Raw genomic sequence first — 20,527 nt, forward strand, 5'->3', positions numbered from 1 at the left:
CTGGGACAAGAAAAGTCATGGTTGCAAAGGAACCATTGGGAGTGGTAGAATTGTTTCTCTGCAAGCAGGGCTTACAGCTGGTGCCAAATTTAAATTTAATGCTGAATGCAAGCCTTCTGAAGGTGGCAGCTCCCATTAAGAGTCACTTTGGTGTACTAGGAAATAGTCTTGGCTTGAAACGGCAAAACATGGTTTCAGTTCCCTGAAGCTTATGCCATGAAACTTACTTAATGACCTTGGGCCAATATAATCTGTCAGCCTCACCTGTTAGTTAATTGAATTCTCTGTTGTGTGCCATCAAAGTTTTTGGAAAACATCAAAGAAGAAATTAAAGTAGCTATTAGAACAAATAAGATTGGAATTTCTTAACAGGTTTAGTAAAACAATTAAAATGAACATACATTTCACGATCTGTCCTTCCAGTGAGCACTCAGGGCTGATTTCCTTCAGAATGGATACGTTTGATCTTCTTGCAGTCCATGGGACTCTCAAGAGTCTCCTCCAGCACCATAATTCAAAAGCATCAATTCTTCGGTGATCAGCCTTCTTGATGGTCCAGCTCTCACTTCCATACATCACTAGTGGGAAAACCATGGCTTTAACTATACGGACCTTTGTTGGCAAGGTGATGTCTCTGCTTTTTAAGATGCTGTCTAGGTTTGCCATCGCCTTTCTCCCAAGGAGCAGGCGTCTTTTCATTTCGTGACTGCTGTCACCACCTGCACTGATCATGGAGCCCAAGAAAGTAAAATCTCTCACTGCCTCCATTTCTTCCCCTTCTATTTGCCAGGAGGTGATGGGCCCAGTGGCCATGATCTTCGTTTTTTTGATGTTGAGCTTCACACCATATTTTGCGCTCTCCTCTTTCACCCTCATTAAAAGGTTCTTTAATTCCTCCTCACTTTCTGCCATCAAGGTTGTGTCATCTGCATATCTGAGGTTGTTGATATTTCTTCCGGCGATCTTAATTCCGGCTTGGGATTCATCCAGTCCAGCCTTCCGCATGATGAATTCTGCATATAAGTTAAATAAGCAGGGAGACAATATACAGCCTTGCCGTACTCCTTTCTCAATTTTGAACCAATCAGTTGTTCCATATCCAGTTCTAACTGTAGCTTCTTGTCCCACATAGAGATTTCTCAGGAGACAGATGAGGTGATCAGGCACTCCCATTTCTTTAAGAACTTGCCATTGTTTGCTGTGGTTGACACAGTCAAAGGCTTTTGCATAGTCAATGAAGCATGGAATACAATAATCCTTTGTGGACTTACTGTTGTGTGATGTGGTTTATGAGTATGTGTTATGTCTTAAATATCTTGCACTAGCTAATGGGTCAAATGATTATTTCTTCACCCAACACTTCATGGCAGTCCATTTACAACTCTGCCGAGACTGTTGAGCGGAAAGATTGTGCAGGGTCATGCAATTCACGGACTTGATTCTAACAAATGAAAGAGCAGCAGGGTTGCCAAAAACTGGTCTGAGACTGATTTGTTTTGAAAGCCATGAGCCTTTGTGAATGAATGGATGGCAGTGAAACATCTTAGCACTAACTGGTACCTTTTATGCAACAGCCCTGTTGCAGTAACCCTAAGTGGCAGTACAGTGAAAAGGGCATGAAAATTGTGCATTGTTGGCTGGTCTTCAGTTCCTTGTAAACAAGGGTTTTATGACATCCTTTGCATCAATTCCATGCCAGTATGTATTAGTACAATGAGTTTGCCACTCATTGAATTTCTGTCAAGTAAAGACCCATCTTGCCTTTGGGTGCGTGTGGAAAGAAAATGGATTTATTTCCTGCCTTTCCTCTCAATAACTCAAGGTGGCTAACAAGGGAAAACCATAAATCAGCAGTGTAAAACAGCTTACAATGGCCTTCCCCCACTTGGTGCCCTCTAGATGTCTTGCAATACAGCTTTCATCAACACACTCGGTGAGATTATAATAAAGGATATAGCAGACCATGAGAGAAGAGATGAGATGGGCATTGGGAGTTCCAAAGTCTGGGTGCAGCTACAGGAAAAAGTCCCTGCCTTGTTCACAACTAAGCCTGTTTCTGGGAATGCTGGGAACACAGTTGCCTTTAACTACAAACAATCTCATTTCTCCTCTGTCCCTGGTTGGGATACACAACAGGGCATCTGAAGATAATCTCAAAAGGTAAGTAGGCTCATATGTGAGGTGGCCCTTTGAATATCCCAGTCCTAAATGGTTCAGACCTTTAAAGCTTCTTACCAGCACTTTTCACTAATGTCCAGAAACATGGGAAGCCAGTGCAGCTGCTGGACAAGGGAATTACATGCTCCCTATTTGCAGCTCCTGTTAACAGCTTGGCTGCCACATTGTTTTATAATTTTAAGTTTTCCATTTTAACAATCCAATAAAAACCACATTAAAACATTCCAAATTATGATACAATAAAAAAGCCAGATATTCAATGCCAAATTATATATCTCACATTCTGGACAAGTTATTTCTGAGAATGCTTCAAAGGCTATATGTAGAGCGAACTGTGGTAATCCAGATGTGATGTAACTAAGGCATCTGTCATTGCCATGGCCAGATTTGAAGGCTGTTTATCTCCTGCCTCCATGTTGCAAAATAATGCAACCACTGCTTGTAAATGTTGCTCTTTAAGAAGCCTTTGACTGATCTAGAAGATGTGAGGTACAAATATGTTTCCTTTTTCCCTGTAGCTCCTACTTCTTAATACCCCTGTTATTCACTTAGCTGGACGTGAAGTGTATGTATACTCCCAAGTCACCAGCCACTGCACAAACATTTTAGAAATCAACCTGTGGTGAAGGACAAAATCTAGCATCCCATGTTGATGAAGCGATTCACAAGACTGAGTGGCAGATGCAACTTTAGATAGGATGCATTGGAATAAAAAATACAATGGAAGAAAAAAATGGGCATCTTTTTGAGTATATCTGCCATTTTGGTCTTGGACACTAAGAATCACAAGTTGGGCAAATATGTTTTTTGCTGAGTAATAGTTCCAGTATTTTAACCGAGAGGGCAGATCCTTAGTATTCTCCATCTTCTCAGAGTATTGTGAAAGAATGATGTCAATCAACATCTGATGAACTCCTTCTACCGGTCCACAATAGAAAGTGTCCTTTCATACTGCATCATGGTGTGGTATGCTGGTTTGACATCAACTGATAGGAAGTGCCTACTGAGGGTGGTGAATACAGCACAAGATATGGGCTATCCCAGTGGATGACATCACGGAAGAACATTGCCTCAGGAGAGTGAGGAAAATTCTCAGGAATGATTCACACCCTGGCCGGCACTTTCTTGATCTCCTGCCCTCAGGCAGAAGATATAGAAGCATGATTAGTCGCACCAACAGGGTAAAGAACAGCTTCTATCCATGGGCTGTTAGGCTGCTGAATGAAAAGATAACAACAGGGCAACTGACTTTCGGGTTTGGTGGGTGTGCGTCAGTAAACGAGGGGAATTAAGACTAGGAGAGCTGAGTGGGGGGTCCTCGTGTAATCTCACTGTATACAAGTTGTACAAGTGACAATAAAGTATTTCAATTTCAATTCTGCTTTCCTAAATTGAGGTGGGGTTTTACAATAATAAAAAGTAGACCAGCAACTTAAAATCGTAATTTTTATTTCAGAGAGACAGAATACCACAGCCTACAGAGGGATGAGGAATTCTTGGTCCTCCAGATGTTGGACTCCAGCTTACATCAGCCCCAAGCAGTGTTGCCAGAGGCCAGGAATGATGGGAGTGTAGTCCAACAGTTGGAGGACCAAAAGTTCCCCACCCAGCCTAGTCAGAAGGCAGTATCGCTGAATTTCAATGCAACTCTGGCACTACTTATGCCTACTTTGAAACACAATTTAAGTACAATTATGTTTTACATAGAAGACTCCAGCCAGAGACTCAAAGGGATGTATACTATGGAGACAAGTCTGCCTAGCTACGTATTTTTAACTTGCTGCTTTGCCCTTGACGACCTGTAGAACTCTCCAGACCGGGAAAGTAACTATCCGCATTAGGGTGCTTTAAATTGGGAAACACCTCAACAGTTCTCCTCTTTGCTTCAGTCACCTAGACTAGTTAATCCCCATATGGTAATGAGCTGAGCTGAGAGTTTTCAACATCTGCCCCCTGGATGTGTGTGTGTGTGTGTGTGACTTGTGCTTGAGAGTTTCCACACTCACTTTAGTCTTGGTCTCACCTTTCACTGACAAGAGGCCAATGGCGGGTTAGCCAAGAACAAATGCAGCTTTTCAGGCCCCAAAAGACTAGCTACCTCTGTCCAAGGAAGGGACAGAACATTTCCTGTCAAGTTATTCTACTCCTCAGGTTCAGTCACTAGGGAGGGAAATGTTCAGAGCTCTGCTACTAAGACTTGCGATGGTAGAGGCAGGCAGTGAGCAGTTGTGATTGGGCTTAATTCCACCCAACTGCATTAAAAACATCTTGTACATGCAAAGGTAGAAGAAAGGTTGTATACAACTGCAACTCTCTACCTATGTTAGCCATGTACAGTGGTACCTCGGGTTACATACGCTTCAGGTTACATACGCTTCAGGTTACAGACTCTGCTAACCCAGAAGTACCTCGGGTTAAGAACTTTACTTCAGGATGAGAACAGAAATCATTCTCCGGCAGCGGGAGGCCCCATTAGCTAAAGTAGTGCTTCAGGTTAAGAACAGACCTCTGGAACGAATTAAGTACTTAACCCGAGGTACCACTGTATACTAATTTCAGTGGGTCTACTCAAAGTATGACCAGTGTTGGATACAATCATATATCAATATGTATATATATTTTAATGTATCACACCTTAAGTAAAACTAATGTGTCCATTTTGTTGACTATTTCTGATGATTTCAAATAATCTTCTAATGGAGGGTGTGTGTGCATGTGGTCCCCGATAATATCCACCTTTCTGAATTTCAGAGCCCCCTTTATATGCCAAGGATGCAGATTAGCTGGAGTTGGGTTCTATCCCCAAAATATCAGGAGCTCATGAAAAAATTCTGTATAGGCAATACGTAATAGTCTGGTTAGCCATTAACTCTTCTCTGTCTTTGCAGATAAGGTCCAACACAGTTGTCATTGGTAGGACTTTGGGCAGAGACGAGACGGTAAAATGTTCTATTTTTAGATGGGTTGTGAATTGTCTTGTGGTTGGAAAAGGAAGATTAGCATCAAATTGCAAAACATTTCTTTCTAAAATGGGCTCCATGGATCAGAAATAACAATGTGTGGTGCAAGCTGTATTTGTCAGCAGTTTAAAGTGTATGAAGGGTCAACAATGAGGTAACTAACTTAATGCAGTTATTTTTTTGAAACTTTGAGGGAATTTCCTAAGAGAAAGGTGGTGGTGATATTAGGGATTATGATGATGTTGGACCAAGCCTGTTTTAGCCTATCTGTTCTTGTCAACAGATTGTGGGTGTTGGTACCTTAATCCTGTCGTACCTCTGTAGCTCAGACTAAGCCCTGATGGCAGGAACCAGACTTTGCCTCTGACTCCCAAGCTGTCCTAAAATTTAGGGAAATAGGCTTGTACCCAATGTTAGTTCTACACAAAGTAGACCCATTGAACTAATGGACATAACTAATTTAAGTCCACAAATTTCAACAGGTTTACTCTGAGTAGAACAGACATTGGACAGAACCCAGAAGATGCCATATACCAAGTCAGACCTATTGGTCCATCTAGGTCAGTATTGTCTACAGCAGCTCTCCAATGTTTCAGGCAGGTGACATTCCCAAACCAATCTGGAAATGCTGAGCATCGAACCTGGGACTTTATGCATCCAAAATAGATGCTCTACCACAGGGCTTTAACCCGTCTCCAAATCTGCATCTCCGATTTGGGGTGGAGCTTTGGTTTTCCACACCAGGCCAATGAAAGCCTATGGCAGTACATGAAAGCAACAGCTGTACACCACCCCAACATTCCACAAAAATGGGGATGTGATTGCAACATCTCACTTTCTACACTAAAATTATTGCCTAGGCTTCTCCCTTGAATGCCATGTTACAGAACTTGGTTCTCTGCCTGCTGTATTGGTTTACTTGGAAAAAACGCCTTACTGTAGCATTCAGATTACACATGGGTTAGTGTTAGGGTAAGGAGAAATTTGATTCAGATCATATTTAAATATGACTCTTCCAAATCTACACAGCAGAACCAAAACAGAGCCATCCTCTGAAATTCACACCTATTCAAATTTTGTAATGTACGTCACCAACCAACCAATGTTTATAAAAATGCCTTTATTAGAGGAAACTGCATTAAAATGGATATGTTTAGGAGAATTTTGCACTAAAATGATACCAGTTTCATGAGGATTTCTTTCTTTCTTTAGCAAATTGCTGCAGAAATGTGGAAACCGAATTTAAGATGGGAAAAATGTGAAACTGACAGATCCTTCCATCCCTACTCATGTGCAAACAATCATACAAACAAGCAAGGGAGAATCGGGGCATACAGCTAAGCCCCACCCTTTCCAAAGCATGACCATCATCCATCCTATTTACAGCTCTGCAGTATAAGGGCAAAGGTCCAAAATGCAATCAGGGCCCCTCTATGAGTAAAGGAGACATTCTGTCACAGACCTTTGCCCTGAAAGTCATAGAGGGCTGTAAACTTGATGGTGATATGCCAGAGGACACACACATTCCTTGTCCATTTGAATGCCCTCAAATGGTTCCTGTCTTCCATGGATTTAAAAGCTCAGCAAGTGAGATGTTCTTTTGGTCAAGCAAAGAAAAACAGACCTGCTGGTTCAGCCCAAAGGCTATTCTGTTCCCACAATGGCCAGTTTTTGGGAAGCCAATAACCAACATATAAGTGAAAAGCCCTCTCACAATTGCGGAGGGGGGGGGGAGCATAATTGTCCTATGCTCCCAACAATTCTCAATGTACCTCTGAAGCTGTAATAAACTGGTTTGGACACAATATTAAACCATGAACAAGCCTGTTCTTATCTCCCTCCTCCAGAGTGACTTCGAGGAAGCAGTCAAGGTATCTACTAACGTTTTCAACCGAGTGCAGTTTATTTTGTCTAAATGGGTCCAACTGTGGTTAGTTTTAATGAAGATTTAGCTGAAACAAGTAGGACCAGAAATCACATTTTGTTACAACAAACCAGTGTACATTAATCATTTTGTCCTGGTTCGGATGAAAGGACAAAATGTGGTTAGTTGAAAATAGAGATGTTCCAGCTCTCTTCCTTGAAGCACTGAAAGGGAAGTGGAATACACAAGTCTAAGTGTCAGTCACATAATGTTTGTTTAGTATTAGGGCTGCTCAGTTTCTATGTATAATAGCAGGCTGTGCATACACATGCATTTTATGTATAACAGTGCAGAAGTGGGGAATCTGCAGTCAGTCCTCCAGCTGTTGGGGCTCCAGTTCTGATCAGCCCCAGCAGTCTCATCAACATTTGGAGGGCCAAATGTCCCCCTCCCTGGCCCATGCCAGAGACAAGATGCACCCCCCCCCCCACAAATACTTAAGCGAGTCAAATCCTGCACCCAAGTCTAGCAGCTCTTACAACCAGCATTTTAACAATGAATTGTCCAAAGGGCAAAAAACTAGGACCGGAATTTCTGGAAGCAGAAGTATAGGTTGTCTTTGGGTAACAGGACTTGTTGGTTATGGAACTTCCCCAGTTCCATATGGTTGTATGCTAATTTTGTGCTGATGCAGCCCTCTGCATTGTTTCAGCTGTCAATTGCTTGTATTTGTATTTGATTGCTTTTAATTTGTGAACTGCCCAGTGGAGAATGATTAACTGGATGGTATATACCCCCCCCATAAAAATATGTTGCCCTGAGATCCTTGGAGGGAAGGATATAAACATAAGACTGAAGTCCTTTACGCACTTCCTGGGAGTAAAGCTTATTGAATGAAGAACAGCAATTGCAGAACACAGCAGCTTCCCAGGTGTCTATGCAAAGCTCCAGAAGCAGGATGGGACCATAACAGCACTCTCCCACTTGTGAACGCCAACAACCAATATTCAGAAGCACCGATACAAGAGGTAACACACAGCCATGACAATGCAGCCATCGACAGCTTTATTGTCCATAAATTTGTATAATCCATCTAAGTTGGTGGTTGTCACTAAATGCTGTGGGAGCCAATTCCATCGTTTTAACAATGTGCTGTATGAAGAATTGCTTCCTTCTGCCAGTCCTAAATGACTCTCTGTTCTAGTATTAAGAGAAGAACACCACATCCTTCTCCACTAAAAACCAGTAACAGGGAAAATACAGTGTTTACTGTCCCTCTTGCCCTTTATTCTTAAGGCTCTTGGTGGCTGGGTTCTACCTGAGTGTGTCTCTCCATGTCAGGGACTGGGAATCACAAGTTGGGAGTGTTATTCCGGGCGCAGGTCCTCCTGACGGGCTTCCCCATATGCGCCACAGGACCTGGGTTCAAATCCCCACCTGGACGGGTTACCTCAGGCCAGCCTACTCGCAGGTTGTCTGTGAGGGTCACTGCGCCACCTTGAGATAACAAAGGCGGGGTCTTAAAACGACCCGTCTGGCCACGGCGAGAGCGGCCTCGGGCCTCCCCTTGCGTTCTCCTCCTCCTCCTAGCAACCCTGTGAGGTAGCGCGGCGGGCGAAGGGCGGCTCTGAGCGCGGGGCTCCTCCGCGGCCTCTCGCAGACACCCGAGGGCGGAGGCGGGGCCTTGCTTTCTCCCCGCGCTCCTTCTCCGAAGAGCCTCCCCCGCCGGGCGCGGGCGAGGTGCGAGGCCCCTCAAGGCTCGCGGCGGAAGGCGGGCCAGGCCGGCCAGGCCCGGCCCCGTGGGAGGCGGGCTGCGAGGAGAGCCGGCCTGCCTCGCGCGCCCCAGGCGGCCCCGCCTCGCCTCAGCCAGCCTCCTCCTCCTTCGCCGCCGCCGCTGTTCTCCGACAGCTCAGCCGGCCGGGGAAGCGGCAAGGCGAGGACACGTCGCGGCCTGGGCGCCCGGGGTCAGTGCGAGAGGGAGGAAGGCGGCGGGGAGGACGGGCTGGGGCTGCTCGCGACAGGCGAGCCCGGGGCGGAGGGCCGAGCGCGGTGCCTCTCTGAGGCGATTCTCGCCAAGCGGCGGCGGCGGCGGCGCCGTGTTTCGGCGGAAGGGGCGGCCAAGGGGATGCTGCTGCTGCCGCCTCCGGCTCCGCTGGACATCATGGAAAAGGAGGGGACTTTCTGACCTCCCTGATGTCAGGAGGAAGAGGGGCGGGCGGGGCGGGTTGGATTTGTGGGGGCAGATCCGCAGCCTCCCGTGGCTTGTGGAACGATGAGCCCCGTTCGGACGTTCAGCGAATGCGTGTCGGCGGGGACTCGCGGTCCGTTCTGCGGTCGCTGCGCCTGATGTCCAGGCGTGTTCGCCAGCAATGGGTGAAAAGGGACGGGGATGCAAAATGTCATGAATTCCTGCGGGGAGTGACAGGATGGAGAGGGACGTGTGCTGCGCGTGTGTTTCTGTGGGGCGGGGAGGTCATCGATGCCCATGTGGTGGCAGGGGAAGGATGTGCCCCTGCACACGCAGATAGACGCAGGTTTAGCTGTGCCCTGCACCTGCCACCCCAGGTGTAACGGACAGGAGGAGGTTATCAATACCTGCCCAGCCAGCCGTGGTCTGGGGGGAGGGGGCTGCCCAGTGTCCAAGTGCCCATATTTTATTTTTATCTGTGGGAGGGATGGTGTCAGGAGACCATCAAATGGATTGCGATTGGTTGGGTGTCAAGAAGCTGAAAGACAGCCTGGGTCCTTCCTGTAAGGTGTTCTCAAAGGCTGGGTACCAGGTAGGAGAAACCTTGGTCACAGATGGTACAGGGATTAGGTAGGAGGTGGCGGGTGCTGCGAAGGTGCTGAGGAGGACAGGGTGGCCTTTAGACTAACAAGGGCAGCAGTGGGTTACTGGATCAGGGGGGCAGCAGGGCTTGGAACGTGGCATCCGTAGCGTCAGTAATGGCTGGGAGCAGCTGCGTGCACAACTCATTTTGTAGCGATGGGTATTTATCCAGCCTCCTCTTCTTCCTAAGGGGAATCTGTCACATTTGCTGTTTGTTGCCTGGCACAACCAGTATTATGAAACTGGAAGCATGTGCTGAAATGATTCGTTAAGCTTGTGGCTTTTGTATTTGGTAGCTGGGTGCTTTGCAGTAAATAGCCTGTGATTAAAAGGAGATGGGGTCACTGCCTGACAGGGACCAAAGTGTTGTTATTTTGCTGACTTAAGAATTTGGAGCAGTGTTTGTATGCCTAATTCGTACCCTTCTGACAATTTTCTGCAAGGACTAGGATCATTATTCATATTTTTGCTTAGCTTACTGTTTTTGATGCTGAAAGCACCAGTCTAGTTGTCACTGTCCATATGTGCATTGAAACCATTGTCTCTGTTGGAGATTTCTGGAGAAATATTTTTGAACAATTGTCTTATGACAGGTTAGTGTGTTTTGCCATGTAGAGGCAAAACCATCACAAAACTGAATATGTGAAGGCATCTATAGTTCGCAACTGCAAGAGGTCAAAATGTCTTAATATTAGCTTATTTAATTATCATTATGTATATCCAAGACTGAAATTTAATGTGTTAGCAAGCGCCTAGGGTCTCTTTAAAGCAATAAAACCTGTTCCCCACCCTGTAGTAGAGTAAAGACTGAGCAGTTAGGATTCTGTGGCTGTAAGTATCTTATTTAAATTATCATTTGGGGGTACATTTTCATGTCAGTTAGGTGGGGATTTCTACCTGTCTGTGAGTGATGTAGTTCTTTTTATTTTTATTTTGATTCACTTAGCTATTTTCATTCAGTTATAATTTCTCTTCTGGTTCTCAGATGTGGAGGTGTAATCCAAAGGGATAGTAATATGCCTGTCCATGAATTTTAGAATGATGCATTTAAAAATATTTATAAAGCTGCAGAAGGGAAAGTAGTTCTGATGCAGTTGTGGGCTCTTAGATGTTTAGTTAGTGGTCCCATTGAATTGCTTTGTGCTGAAGTTGCAGTCCAAATTGTAAGTTTGATTTGGTTTGAGAGGCTTGATGTCTGTGTGGTTGCTGTTGGCTCATTTGTAGCAATTTACAATTTTATCTTGCTTATTTTCTCAGAAACTGTGCTGTCTGGGGTCATTTTTATTCCTACGTAACCTTTTCATTCATTGCTATCAAATAAGCTGTAGGTATTTTAAACCATATTCTGTTTCCTGTCTTGTGTTCTTCCAGGCAGTGCAATGTCAGCAGCAGAGCATCAACCGACAGAGCCTTCTCCATTGCCTAATTTAGCCAGCTCATCTGAAGCACTGGAAACAGATGCAGCCAATAAATATGAGGCAGTTTGCCCTCATTGGTTTTATTGCAAGGTAGTAGATTCAAGAGAGAGGTGGATTCCCTTCAGTGGACAAGATTCAGAGAAGTTAGAAAATGCTCATAAATCCAGTAAGTTGAAATGCTGGGGAGGTGGGAGCTATCCTTTAACACTAAGCCTTATTAGTTACAGATGGGTAGCCGTGTTGGTCTGCCATAGTCAAAATAAAAAAATTCCTTCCTGTAGCACCTTAAAGACCAACTAAGTTAGTTCTTGGTATAAGCTTTCGTGTGCTTTCCAGCCAGTGTATCTGAAGAAGTGTGCATGCACACGAAAGCTTATACCAAGAACTAACTTAGTTGGTCCTTATTAGTTAGCAATCTTTCCCAGTATCCTCTGTTGCATTAGTGGTGTTCAGAGGTTTCCTACAATATGACTATATCCAAGTCATCTTCCCTTGAAAATAATCTCTCTAACTGGCGTGGTTGCATGGTTCACTCAAATACTAAATCATCTTCCCTTGAAAATAATCTCTCTGACTGGCGTGGTTGCATGGTTCACTCAAATACTAAATCATCTTCCCTTGAAAATAATCTCTCTGACTGGCGTGGTTGCATGGTTCACTCAAATACTAAATCATCAGATGACGACTTGAAACTGGGTTTGAAATATGAGCGTTTCAAGCCAGAAACCCATTGTCATGGCCACCCTTATAGTACAATGCTATGTATGTCACTACTCATACATAAGTCCCATTGAGTTCAATGAGATATACTCCCAATTAATTTAATTAATTTGATGGCTATTTTGCACCTAAGATTATAAGAAGTGCCCCACTCGATTAGGCCAAAAATCCCCCAGCCCAGGATTCTGTTTTTTACAGTAGCCAATCAGATACTCCTGGGAAGCCCAGAAAGCAGGGAAGCATAAAAGTCAGAGGTAGCCTTCATAAATTTCCCCAACTCCATATAGTCATTGCCATATGTTGTGGCAGTGCATGCTATAAATTTTGTGTTGTGCAAATAAGTATTTTTCATTTGTCCATCATAAATCTACTGCCAATCAATTTCATTGGATATCTCAAAGTTCTTCTAGTATAGGACAAGGAAGAAAGCCAGTGATTTACTAATATTGTGGCTTATTAACTAAGTGACTCTGAAGACTAAGATCTGCAGTATAATTATGAATACCAAGGGATCAGAGGGTGTGTTTCAAAAGCAGGGAATTATAAAAAAAATGACCTACCTTCTACAATTGTACTTCATTGCGAGTGTTGGTGGCTGGAAGTAAGTGTGTGAGAAATGAGTGGAGAAATTTAACTGCAGGTCCCTGGGGAAGGGACAGGAAAATATGCTGGACATACAGAATTTATCCACAAATTGTTGTCATTTTGTAAACATTATTTGGTATGCTTTCATAGCTATTTTGTCAACTACAAAGATGATGCACTTGCTTTAAAGAATAAAGCTGTAGTCTTCTGAATTCTGCATTAGATACCATATTTTGTAGGAAGCAAAAAAATAAAAAATAGGCTACTTATACTTTTAGAATCTGGTTTTAGCCTTGCTTTTCCATTTTACAAAGTTCCGTTAATAATGTGTGGCTGTGGAAGTCAGGTGTCCCCGTATTTTGGGTTTAATTCCTGCTTTATAGTAGTCCTTTTGTTCTGCAGGCAAGTACTGTGATGAGCTAGTTGTTCCAACAGAGGGGGGAAGATATGATGTACATCTGAAGAAGAGGTTACGTTATGCTGTTTACTGGGAAGAAGATGAATCTGAAGTGAGACGCTGCACTTGGTTTTACAAGGGAGATAAAGACAACAGATATATTCCATACCCTGAAAGCTTCAGTGAAGAGCTAGAGGTAACAGTAAATTATAACTGCTGCCTCCTGATTGTAATGTTTCCATTTTGGCAAGTCTTTTTGATCTTGGATATGCCAAGTTTTGTAACTTTGCGAAACGACATGGGAGCTCACAGGCCACTATGTGGGAAAACTTATATGTATGATACCAGTATCTGTAAATTTTCACCTACAAGTCAAATGGCCAAGGTGATGGTGTGTGTGGAGAAAGGCTACCGCCCACCATTCTACATTTCTAATCATCTCTCTCCTCAGTTGATAATAACGTCAGTTACAGCAGAAGGCCTAATTTCCTGATGCTGTATTTTGTTTGACCACCAGATTTATATTTATATTTATATCTATATTTTGCTTTTTCTCTTAATAGTCTCGATTGAGGTGTCCCCCCCCCCCGTAGGCATGTATTTAGAGGCTAATCAGGACTTTATTGGCTTCGTTCTTCAAACTATAGTTTTGGAACTGATTCTTGTCATTTATTTTTGTACACTGTGCTCTCAGAATAGTAATCCAGTTAAAGATGAATAAATATGCATAGCATTGTGCTTTAATAGGTTTTTTTTTTTTAAAGACATATATTTGACTCTTTAAAGAGTTTTTTCTTCTTCTCAGGACACCTATATGATCTGTGTCACCTTAGATGAGTGGAAAAAGAAACTGGAGTCTCCGACCAGAGAAATCATCATATTGCATAACCCAAAGGTATAGTGAAGCTTAAAAGTTTGCTCTTTGCGCCTCTCAAGTATTACAAGCATCGTTTATCTTTTAATAAACAGTTTTGACTCTGTTTCAGGAAATCAGGAACTTGTGAAAAGAAAAGTTCATTTCTAGAGGGGAGAATAGTTGAAGTGTTATTGCCTGGTCAGTTAGAAAATTGCAGAAAGGAGTTTCTATATTCTACCCATTTTCTGGGTCTTATGGTGTAGACATGCATATGGGTTGTTTGAAGGTGTGAGATTGAATTATGCTTGTGGTTTCTGAGTGTGGAGAGTATGATTTGAGGGAGTGTCAAAATGGTAGGCATGCATATATTGGTATATGCTGAATTGATGTGAGTGTATTGATCATGAAAAGGTGTGCTTGAGAAGAACCAAATGCAAGGCATTTTTAGCTGTAATTTATGTTGTGCTTATTGTTGGGAATTTAATTGCTTAATTATATGATCAATGGGGATATGGTATTTTGCAAATGGGAGGTGGTTTTTCTTTTGTCTAGCTGTCAATCATGCTGTTTTAAAATGTGGGATTTATATATTTTTAGTTAGTTTTCATTTGTAATATTTCATTTCCTATGTTTAAAGAGTATTATGATTAGCTATGTACTGTATTCCACAATGTGGAATTTTCCTTCTATTTTTGTAGCTAATTTTTCTATGTAATATTTATTTTGATGCTAAAGAATATGCTCTGCTTATTTCTTAATTGTCTCTGATAGAATGCGGACATTTTCTGGCAATCTTTGTATTTGTCATTGGAAAAAAATGTTTTAATCTATGTTGTAAACCACTTAGAGATTTGTGTAAATATGAGCAGTATATAAAGTGTCCAAATAAATAAAATGGGTGTGAATGTCTGCCTCTCCTCCAGCGTTCCTGCATGTCCATATTTGGGAGTTGCATTTAAATTATTACCCACCTTTGAAATTGATTGTCTCTGCTTTGTGGTTTGTTTCTCCTACTTATGTAGTGCTAACATCTTTTATTTTTGTGGTCCTTTCAAGTTGATGGTACATTACCACCCAGTAACAACCACTGATGACTGGGGCGCAAGTCCCACAGAGCAAGGCCGGCCAAGAACTGTGAAGAGAGGAGTGGAAAATATTTCTGCTGAAATTCCTAATGGTAATGACATGCCCCCCCCCCCCGCTTATTTTAAACTTATGTGCTTTTTCTTTCTTGATATGATTTTACGCAGGGATTGTTCATTAAACAGGATAAACAGATGTGACTAAAATGATTAGAAAACTGCCTGGCACTTCTGCCCTTGCTTCAAACCAAACCCAAACCAATCCCAAACTTGAACATAATTCTTAAAGATGTTATACTACTACTGAAAAGTAAATAGGCACGTTTATAATATATATATTTTATCTATTAATTATTTTTTTATTTTTAAAAAATTCGGGAAGCCAAAGCATAATCAAATATTTGATTTAGCTCAAGTATAGAATCCATAACTTTTCTTTGAATAATGTAAGCTTTTTTGTGGGGGGGGGGACCAAAACTTACATTTTGAGAGAATGTCACTCCCATTTGAAAATAGTGTCTTGATAAGTATGCAATTTCTATTTATTTCAGGGGAACCTTTGCAGATAGACCATTTGGTTTTTGTTGTTCATGGAATTGGACCTGCATGTGATATTCGGTTCCGGAGTATTGTTCAGTGTGGTAAGTCTGCAGTATAAAAGACACTTGTTGGTTCTGCATCTTAGGAGGTCCACAAAATATGTGGGTCTTTTGTACAGACAGAGTTATTGTGATGTCTTATAACCATTTTATTCCATTATATATTATTTAATGGGACGCGGGTGGCGCTGTGGGACGCGGGTGGCGCTGTGGGTAAAAGCCTCAGCGCCTAGGGCTTGCCGATCGAAAGGTCGGCGGTTCGAATCCCCGCGGCGGGGTGCGCTCTCGCTGCTCGGTCCCAGTGCCTGCCAACCTAGCAGTTCGAAAGCACCCCCGGGTGCAAGTAGATAAATAGGTACCGCTTACCAGCGGGAAGGTAAACGGCGTTCCGTGTGCTGCGCTGGCTCGCCAGATGCAGCTTTGTCACGCTGGCCACGTGACCCGGAAGTGTCTGCGGACAGCGCTGGCTCCCGGCCTATAGAGTGAGATGGGCGCACAACCCCTAGAGTCTGTCAAGACTGGCCCGTACGGGCAGGGGTACCTTTACCTTATATTATTTAATTGTATTCCACTTTTCAGAGAAATATTCCCAGGACAGCTTTACAGTTAAAATGGAAATAGAACAATACAGTAGAAACAGTAGAATGAATACAATAAAACAAAAGCAGAGGAATCTAAAACAACTGATGTCAGAGCCCACTGGTGCAGTGAATATCAGAGCCCACTGGTTCAGTGAATATCAGCTATATGCTAGAGTGTAAGGCTGAATACAGTGGTACCCCGCAAGACGAATGCCTCGCAAGACGGAAAACCCGCAAGACGAAAGGGTTTTCTGTTTTGGAGGCGCTTCGCAAGACGAATTTCCCTATGGGCTTGCTTCGCAAGACGAAAGCCCATAGGGAAATGCTGGCGGTCGGGAGCAAAGACTTTCGCCCACAGCCGGCCTTCAGAAGAGGTCCTCTTCTGAAGGCCGGCGGGGGGCAAAAGTCTTTGCTCCCCCCCCGCCTGCCTTCCCCCCCCCGCCTGCCCCGGGCGATCTTAAAATGCTGGCGGGCGGGAGCGAAGCGTTCGCTGCCGACCCCCAGCATTTTAAAATCTTCCCGGGACACGGGGAGATTTTAAAATGCTGTTCCGAAGGGGGGGGCGGGGACACCCGCCCCAGCCGCCCCACTTCGGAACGCTGTTCCGAAGCGGGGAGGGGGGGCGGGGACACCTGCCCCAGCCGCCCCACTTCGGAAAGCTGTTCCGAAGCGGGGAGGGGGGGCGGGGACACCTGCCCCAGCCGCCCCACTTCGGAACGCTGTTCCGAAGTGGGGAGGGGGGGCGGGGACACCTGCCCCAGCCGCCCCACTTCGGAAAGCTGTTCCGAAGTGGGGAGGGGGGGCGGGGACACCTGCCCCAGCCGCCCCACTTCAGAACGCTGTTCCGAAGCGGGCGGGGGGCGGGAACACCTTCTGAAGGCGGGCGGGGGGGGGAAGTCTTTGCTCCCGCCTGCCTGCCTTCCCAGGGGCTTTTAAATCGCCCCGGACAGCGGAGAAGTCCTCCGCTGTCCGGGGCGATTTTAAAATGCCGCCCGCCAGCATTTTAAGATCGCCCCGGACAGCGGAGAAGTCCTCCGCTGTCCCAGGGTTTTTTAAAATGCTGGGGGTGGGAAGAAAAGCCCTTGTCCCCCCCCCCCAGCCTTCAGAAGATGCTTTCAACAGATGCTTTCAACAGAAACTGGTGACGGTACTAAAAGAGTAGACTATAGATGCAAAAGTTTTTCAAAATGCTTTCATTTTAGGGCACTTTATTCTGCAAGTAGTACAGCTTTGCCTTACCTTGCTTTGTAATCAAGGTGGATGCAAAAGTTGCATAAAACACAAATGTAGTTTACAGATGTAACAAATCACTGGGGCTTACTGTGTCCTAGGTTGCTTCTGCACTAGGGGTTTTTCTAGAATTGCCAACCTTTGCTCGCTTTCTTTTTATGAGAAATCCACTTGTCATCATTGCAAAAATGCTGAATTCTTGTGTTTTCTGCATTACCCATTGTGTGTTTGCAGACTTGATGTGTGGCTTTTATTTTTCTTCAATAAAATACAGTTGCAGTGCCAGCCTGTTCGGTGTGAACAGGCTACACACTGTTGAGCCTTTTTAGGTTTATTATATATTTAATAATAATTTAATATGACCAAGATTCCATTGCTGCTGTTTTGTTGTATTCATTTTACTGTCTTGCTGTATTATTGTATTTCTATTTTAACTGTAAACTGCCTTGGGAATGTCTTGCTTGCCCCTTATGGTTCCAGAAGTCTCTTCCCTGTAACAGGACTTGCCTAGCAGCAGCTCCTCCGTGGTCATGATGAAGGACACTGCAGTGCTTAAATGGCCTAACCCAGGCAGGTTACAACAGTGTAAAACTACAGTATTAAAACTGGTTAAAACAATTTGAAATCCAAAAAGGGTGGGTCCTAAAAACATATAATCTTGGGTGTCAGAGACCAGGGTAAAAAGGTGCATCTTCAGTGAAATGCTCACCTAACACGTCTCCCTTTTACGTTGCAACTCAAAATGCAATAAGGTGTGATTCAGTATGCAACCAAACTAGTTTTAGGAAAACAAGAGAGTATATTTTTTCAGAAGTTAACCTTGGGTGCAAAGCTGTCTGTCAATGTTTGGTTTCCAGTTCATCTTGGTTTGCAATATAAGATGGGTAAAATGCTTCTTGGAAGGGCTATATCTCAAAAAGTATGAAGTTACCCTGTTACAATTACAGGCCAACGCTATGATTCCCAAATGCTATGCTCCATGAGCTTTGTAAGCTGATTGCAGTATATGTAGAAACACGAAATCAGGAAATGGATTAACACACTGAGTTTCCACATATGAACTGTTGAATTAAATATGTATAAACTTAATAAGTTCCTTGGGTACATATCAGATGAGATGTTGTGGCATCCATGATCAGATCTCCCATCCTTCATCTTCTTTTTCTAAAGATAGAAGCCCTGACATGAGGTTGGGCCTGAGGGGTCGGGGGTTAGCCCCTTTCTCTTTTTCTGCTTTCCCAATCTGAATCCCCTTCCTAGCTGCTATTTGACCCACTGATAGGGGGATGTACAAGTATAATTTCTCCTTCTCCTCAGTCAAATAGCAGCTTTGGGGTGCAGTCCAGATTTGGAAAACAGAGCAGGGGGAATTTATTAAATACTCCTTCCTTCTTTTCCACCCACCCCGCCCCCCACAACGGATGTTCCTATTTTGGAAAAACGTGGGAGATCTGTTTATCCATATCCCATCATTACATTTAGTCGGGCCCTCAATGTGGGGTGGTTTCTCTGTGCCTTGATGCAGAATTGATTTTTTTTCTTACAGTCAATGACTTCCGCAATGTTTCATTGAGTATGCTGCCTGCACACTTCAAGAACGCTCAGGAGCAGCAACAGATTGGCCGAGTAGAATTCCTCCCAGTGAACTGGCACAGTACTTTACATACTGGAGTAGATGTGTAAGTGAACCAAGAGTGTTCCCAGCCAGCCTGCCAGTCATTGTATGCTGATAGCCTAGAGTTTGCCAAAGTACAAGAGATCTGGAGGGTGGCAACACAAGAACAGGCCTTTTCTGCAGTGACTCCCCAACTGTGGAATGCTCTCCCCATTCATTGCATATATTTAGATGCCAGGCAAAAACATTCCTCTTCTTCCAGGCCTTTGGCTAATTAAACAATCCATGGCCTTTTAAACTGTTGGGGGCGGTTATTGTTTTTTGTTTGTTACTATGTTATTTATTTTTGTGTTTTTATATTGCAAACCACCCTATAATCCTTGGGTGAAGGGCAGTATAGAGATTTATTAAATAATGATAATACTTCTATTTCCTACAGTGTGTGAGCTGTCATGCCTGGTAATAATGACAAAGCAGTGGAGACAGAATAGGAAGTGCATGTTATGGACTTTGGGCATACCCTAATCCTGTTCAGCGTGTCCAAAAATGGTGTTTTAAGTTTGCTGTTGCTACTTTGCTCTAGAACAGCCTTGCAAATAAGGAATCAGAAGATAGTTGCCCCCTATTCAAATTTTTTTCATGCCCAGTGCCGCTCCCACAATCTCCTAGATCAATCTCTGTATTGGCAACGGTTATGGAGGCACTTGCATTTATTTTCAGCGAATGAGTGCCTAATTACAACCCTCCTGTAGTAAATTAGCACCGGAACAAGGGAGTTGTTTGTAACTTTTTGCTTGAAGGATCCAGCAAATCCTCTTTGGTATTTCATCTCCCATTCGTGCTTTAATCCCCTGGAGAAATAGAGCTGCTTTCAAAAACCCTGTTCTGCCTGGAGGATGGAAACAAAACACTACACCTTATAATCAGGTCTTGCAATCTGTCTGCCTACCTGTCCCATGCATATGCTTAATCAAGGGTTAATTGGAAAACTGGGCAGCTCCCCAGGCTTCTTTGTTCTAGTATTAGACAGCCTGTATTGGGAAACATTGCTTCAAAATAGGGACCGGGGAACCCCCAGCCCGGGGGGGGGGGGCTGAATGGGGCCTCTCTGACCTCTCTGACCTTGGAACTCTCTTCGGTTAGAGACCCTTTCTCCAGGCCACACCATGCTTTTGCACCATCCATGAGTGCTTATGCTGGCTGTTTGCCGTAATAAAAATTGATTGATTGATTGCTTTTGCCTGGGTAGAATACATTTTTGAACTCTGACAATGTTTCTTGCTTGCCTGGATGGAGGATAGAGAGGGATGTGTAGAAATTAGCCTACTGTACAAAAAGTAGAATTCACACTTGTTGCTCTTCCCACTTTTGCCTCTGGCCTTGCCCACAACTAGCTATGTGCTCTGACATAGCTCAGTCTGTAGAGCAGAAGATTCTTAATCTCAACATGGGGCGTTCAAGCCCCATGTTGGGCAAAAGATGCCTGCATTGCAAGGGGTTGGACTAGATGACCCTAGTGGTTCCTTCCAACTCTATACTTCTATAGTTCTCCCTGGAAGAATGTGGGCCTTGGGCTGGAAAAGGTTCCCTACGCTGCTTTAGAATACAGTGA

General features: G+C 43.9%; 1 protein-coding gene and 1 long non-coding RNA gene across 3 annotated transcripts in view; one reads left to right on the plus strand and one right to left on the minus strand.

The window, feature by feature from the left end:
* Positions 1–7,017: 7,017 nt before the first annotated feature.
* On the minus strand, positions 7,018–8,695 carry LOC309519654. The gene is made up of 2 exons (XR_014213937.1): positions 8,321–8,695; positions 7,018–7,226 (listed from the first exon to the last, which is right to left on the minus strand). It is a non-coding gene; the product is annotated as an uncharacterized lncRNA (long non-coding RNA).
* Positions 8,696–8,817: 122 nt separating this feature from the next.
* DDHD2 (DDHD domain containing 2) overlaps positions 8,818–20,527 on the plus strand; it is a 28,075-nt gene continuing 16,365 nt past the window's right edge. Inside the window, exons 1-7 of one of the 2 annotated variants that reach the window (XM_082200418.1) lie at positions 8,818–8,966; positions 11,204–11,416; positions 12,958–13,148; positions 13,758–13,847; positions 14,865–14,985; positions 15,442–15,531; positions 18,847–18,979. In XM_082200418.1, coding sequence (XP_082056544.1) covers positions 11,212–11,416; positions 12,958–13,148; positions 13,758–13,847; positions 14,865–14,985; positions 15,442–15,531; positions 18,847–18,979 — 830 coding nt within the window. In that variant the 5' untranslated portion in view covers positions 8,818–8,966; positions 11,204–11,211. Of the gene's footprint in view, positions 8,967–9,238; positions 9,376–11,203; positions 11,417–12,957; positions 13,149–13,757; positions 13,848–14,864; positions 14,986–15,441; positions 15,532–18,846; positions 18,980–20,527 lie in introns of those variants that run through there. The other variant, XM_082200417.1, reaches the window with a different exon arrangement.

The sequence above is a fragment of the Podarcis vaucheri genome, assembly GCF_965113315.1.
Source record: "Podarcis vaucheri genome assembly, chromosome: 15".
Classification (NCBI taxonomy): Eukaryota; Metazoa; Chordata; class Lepidosauria; order Squamata; family Lacertidae; genus Podarcis; species Podarcis vaucheri.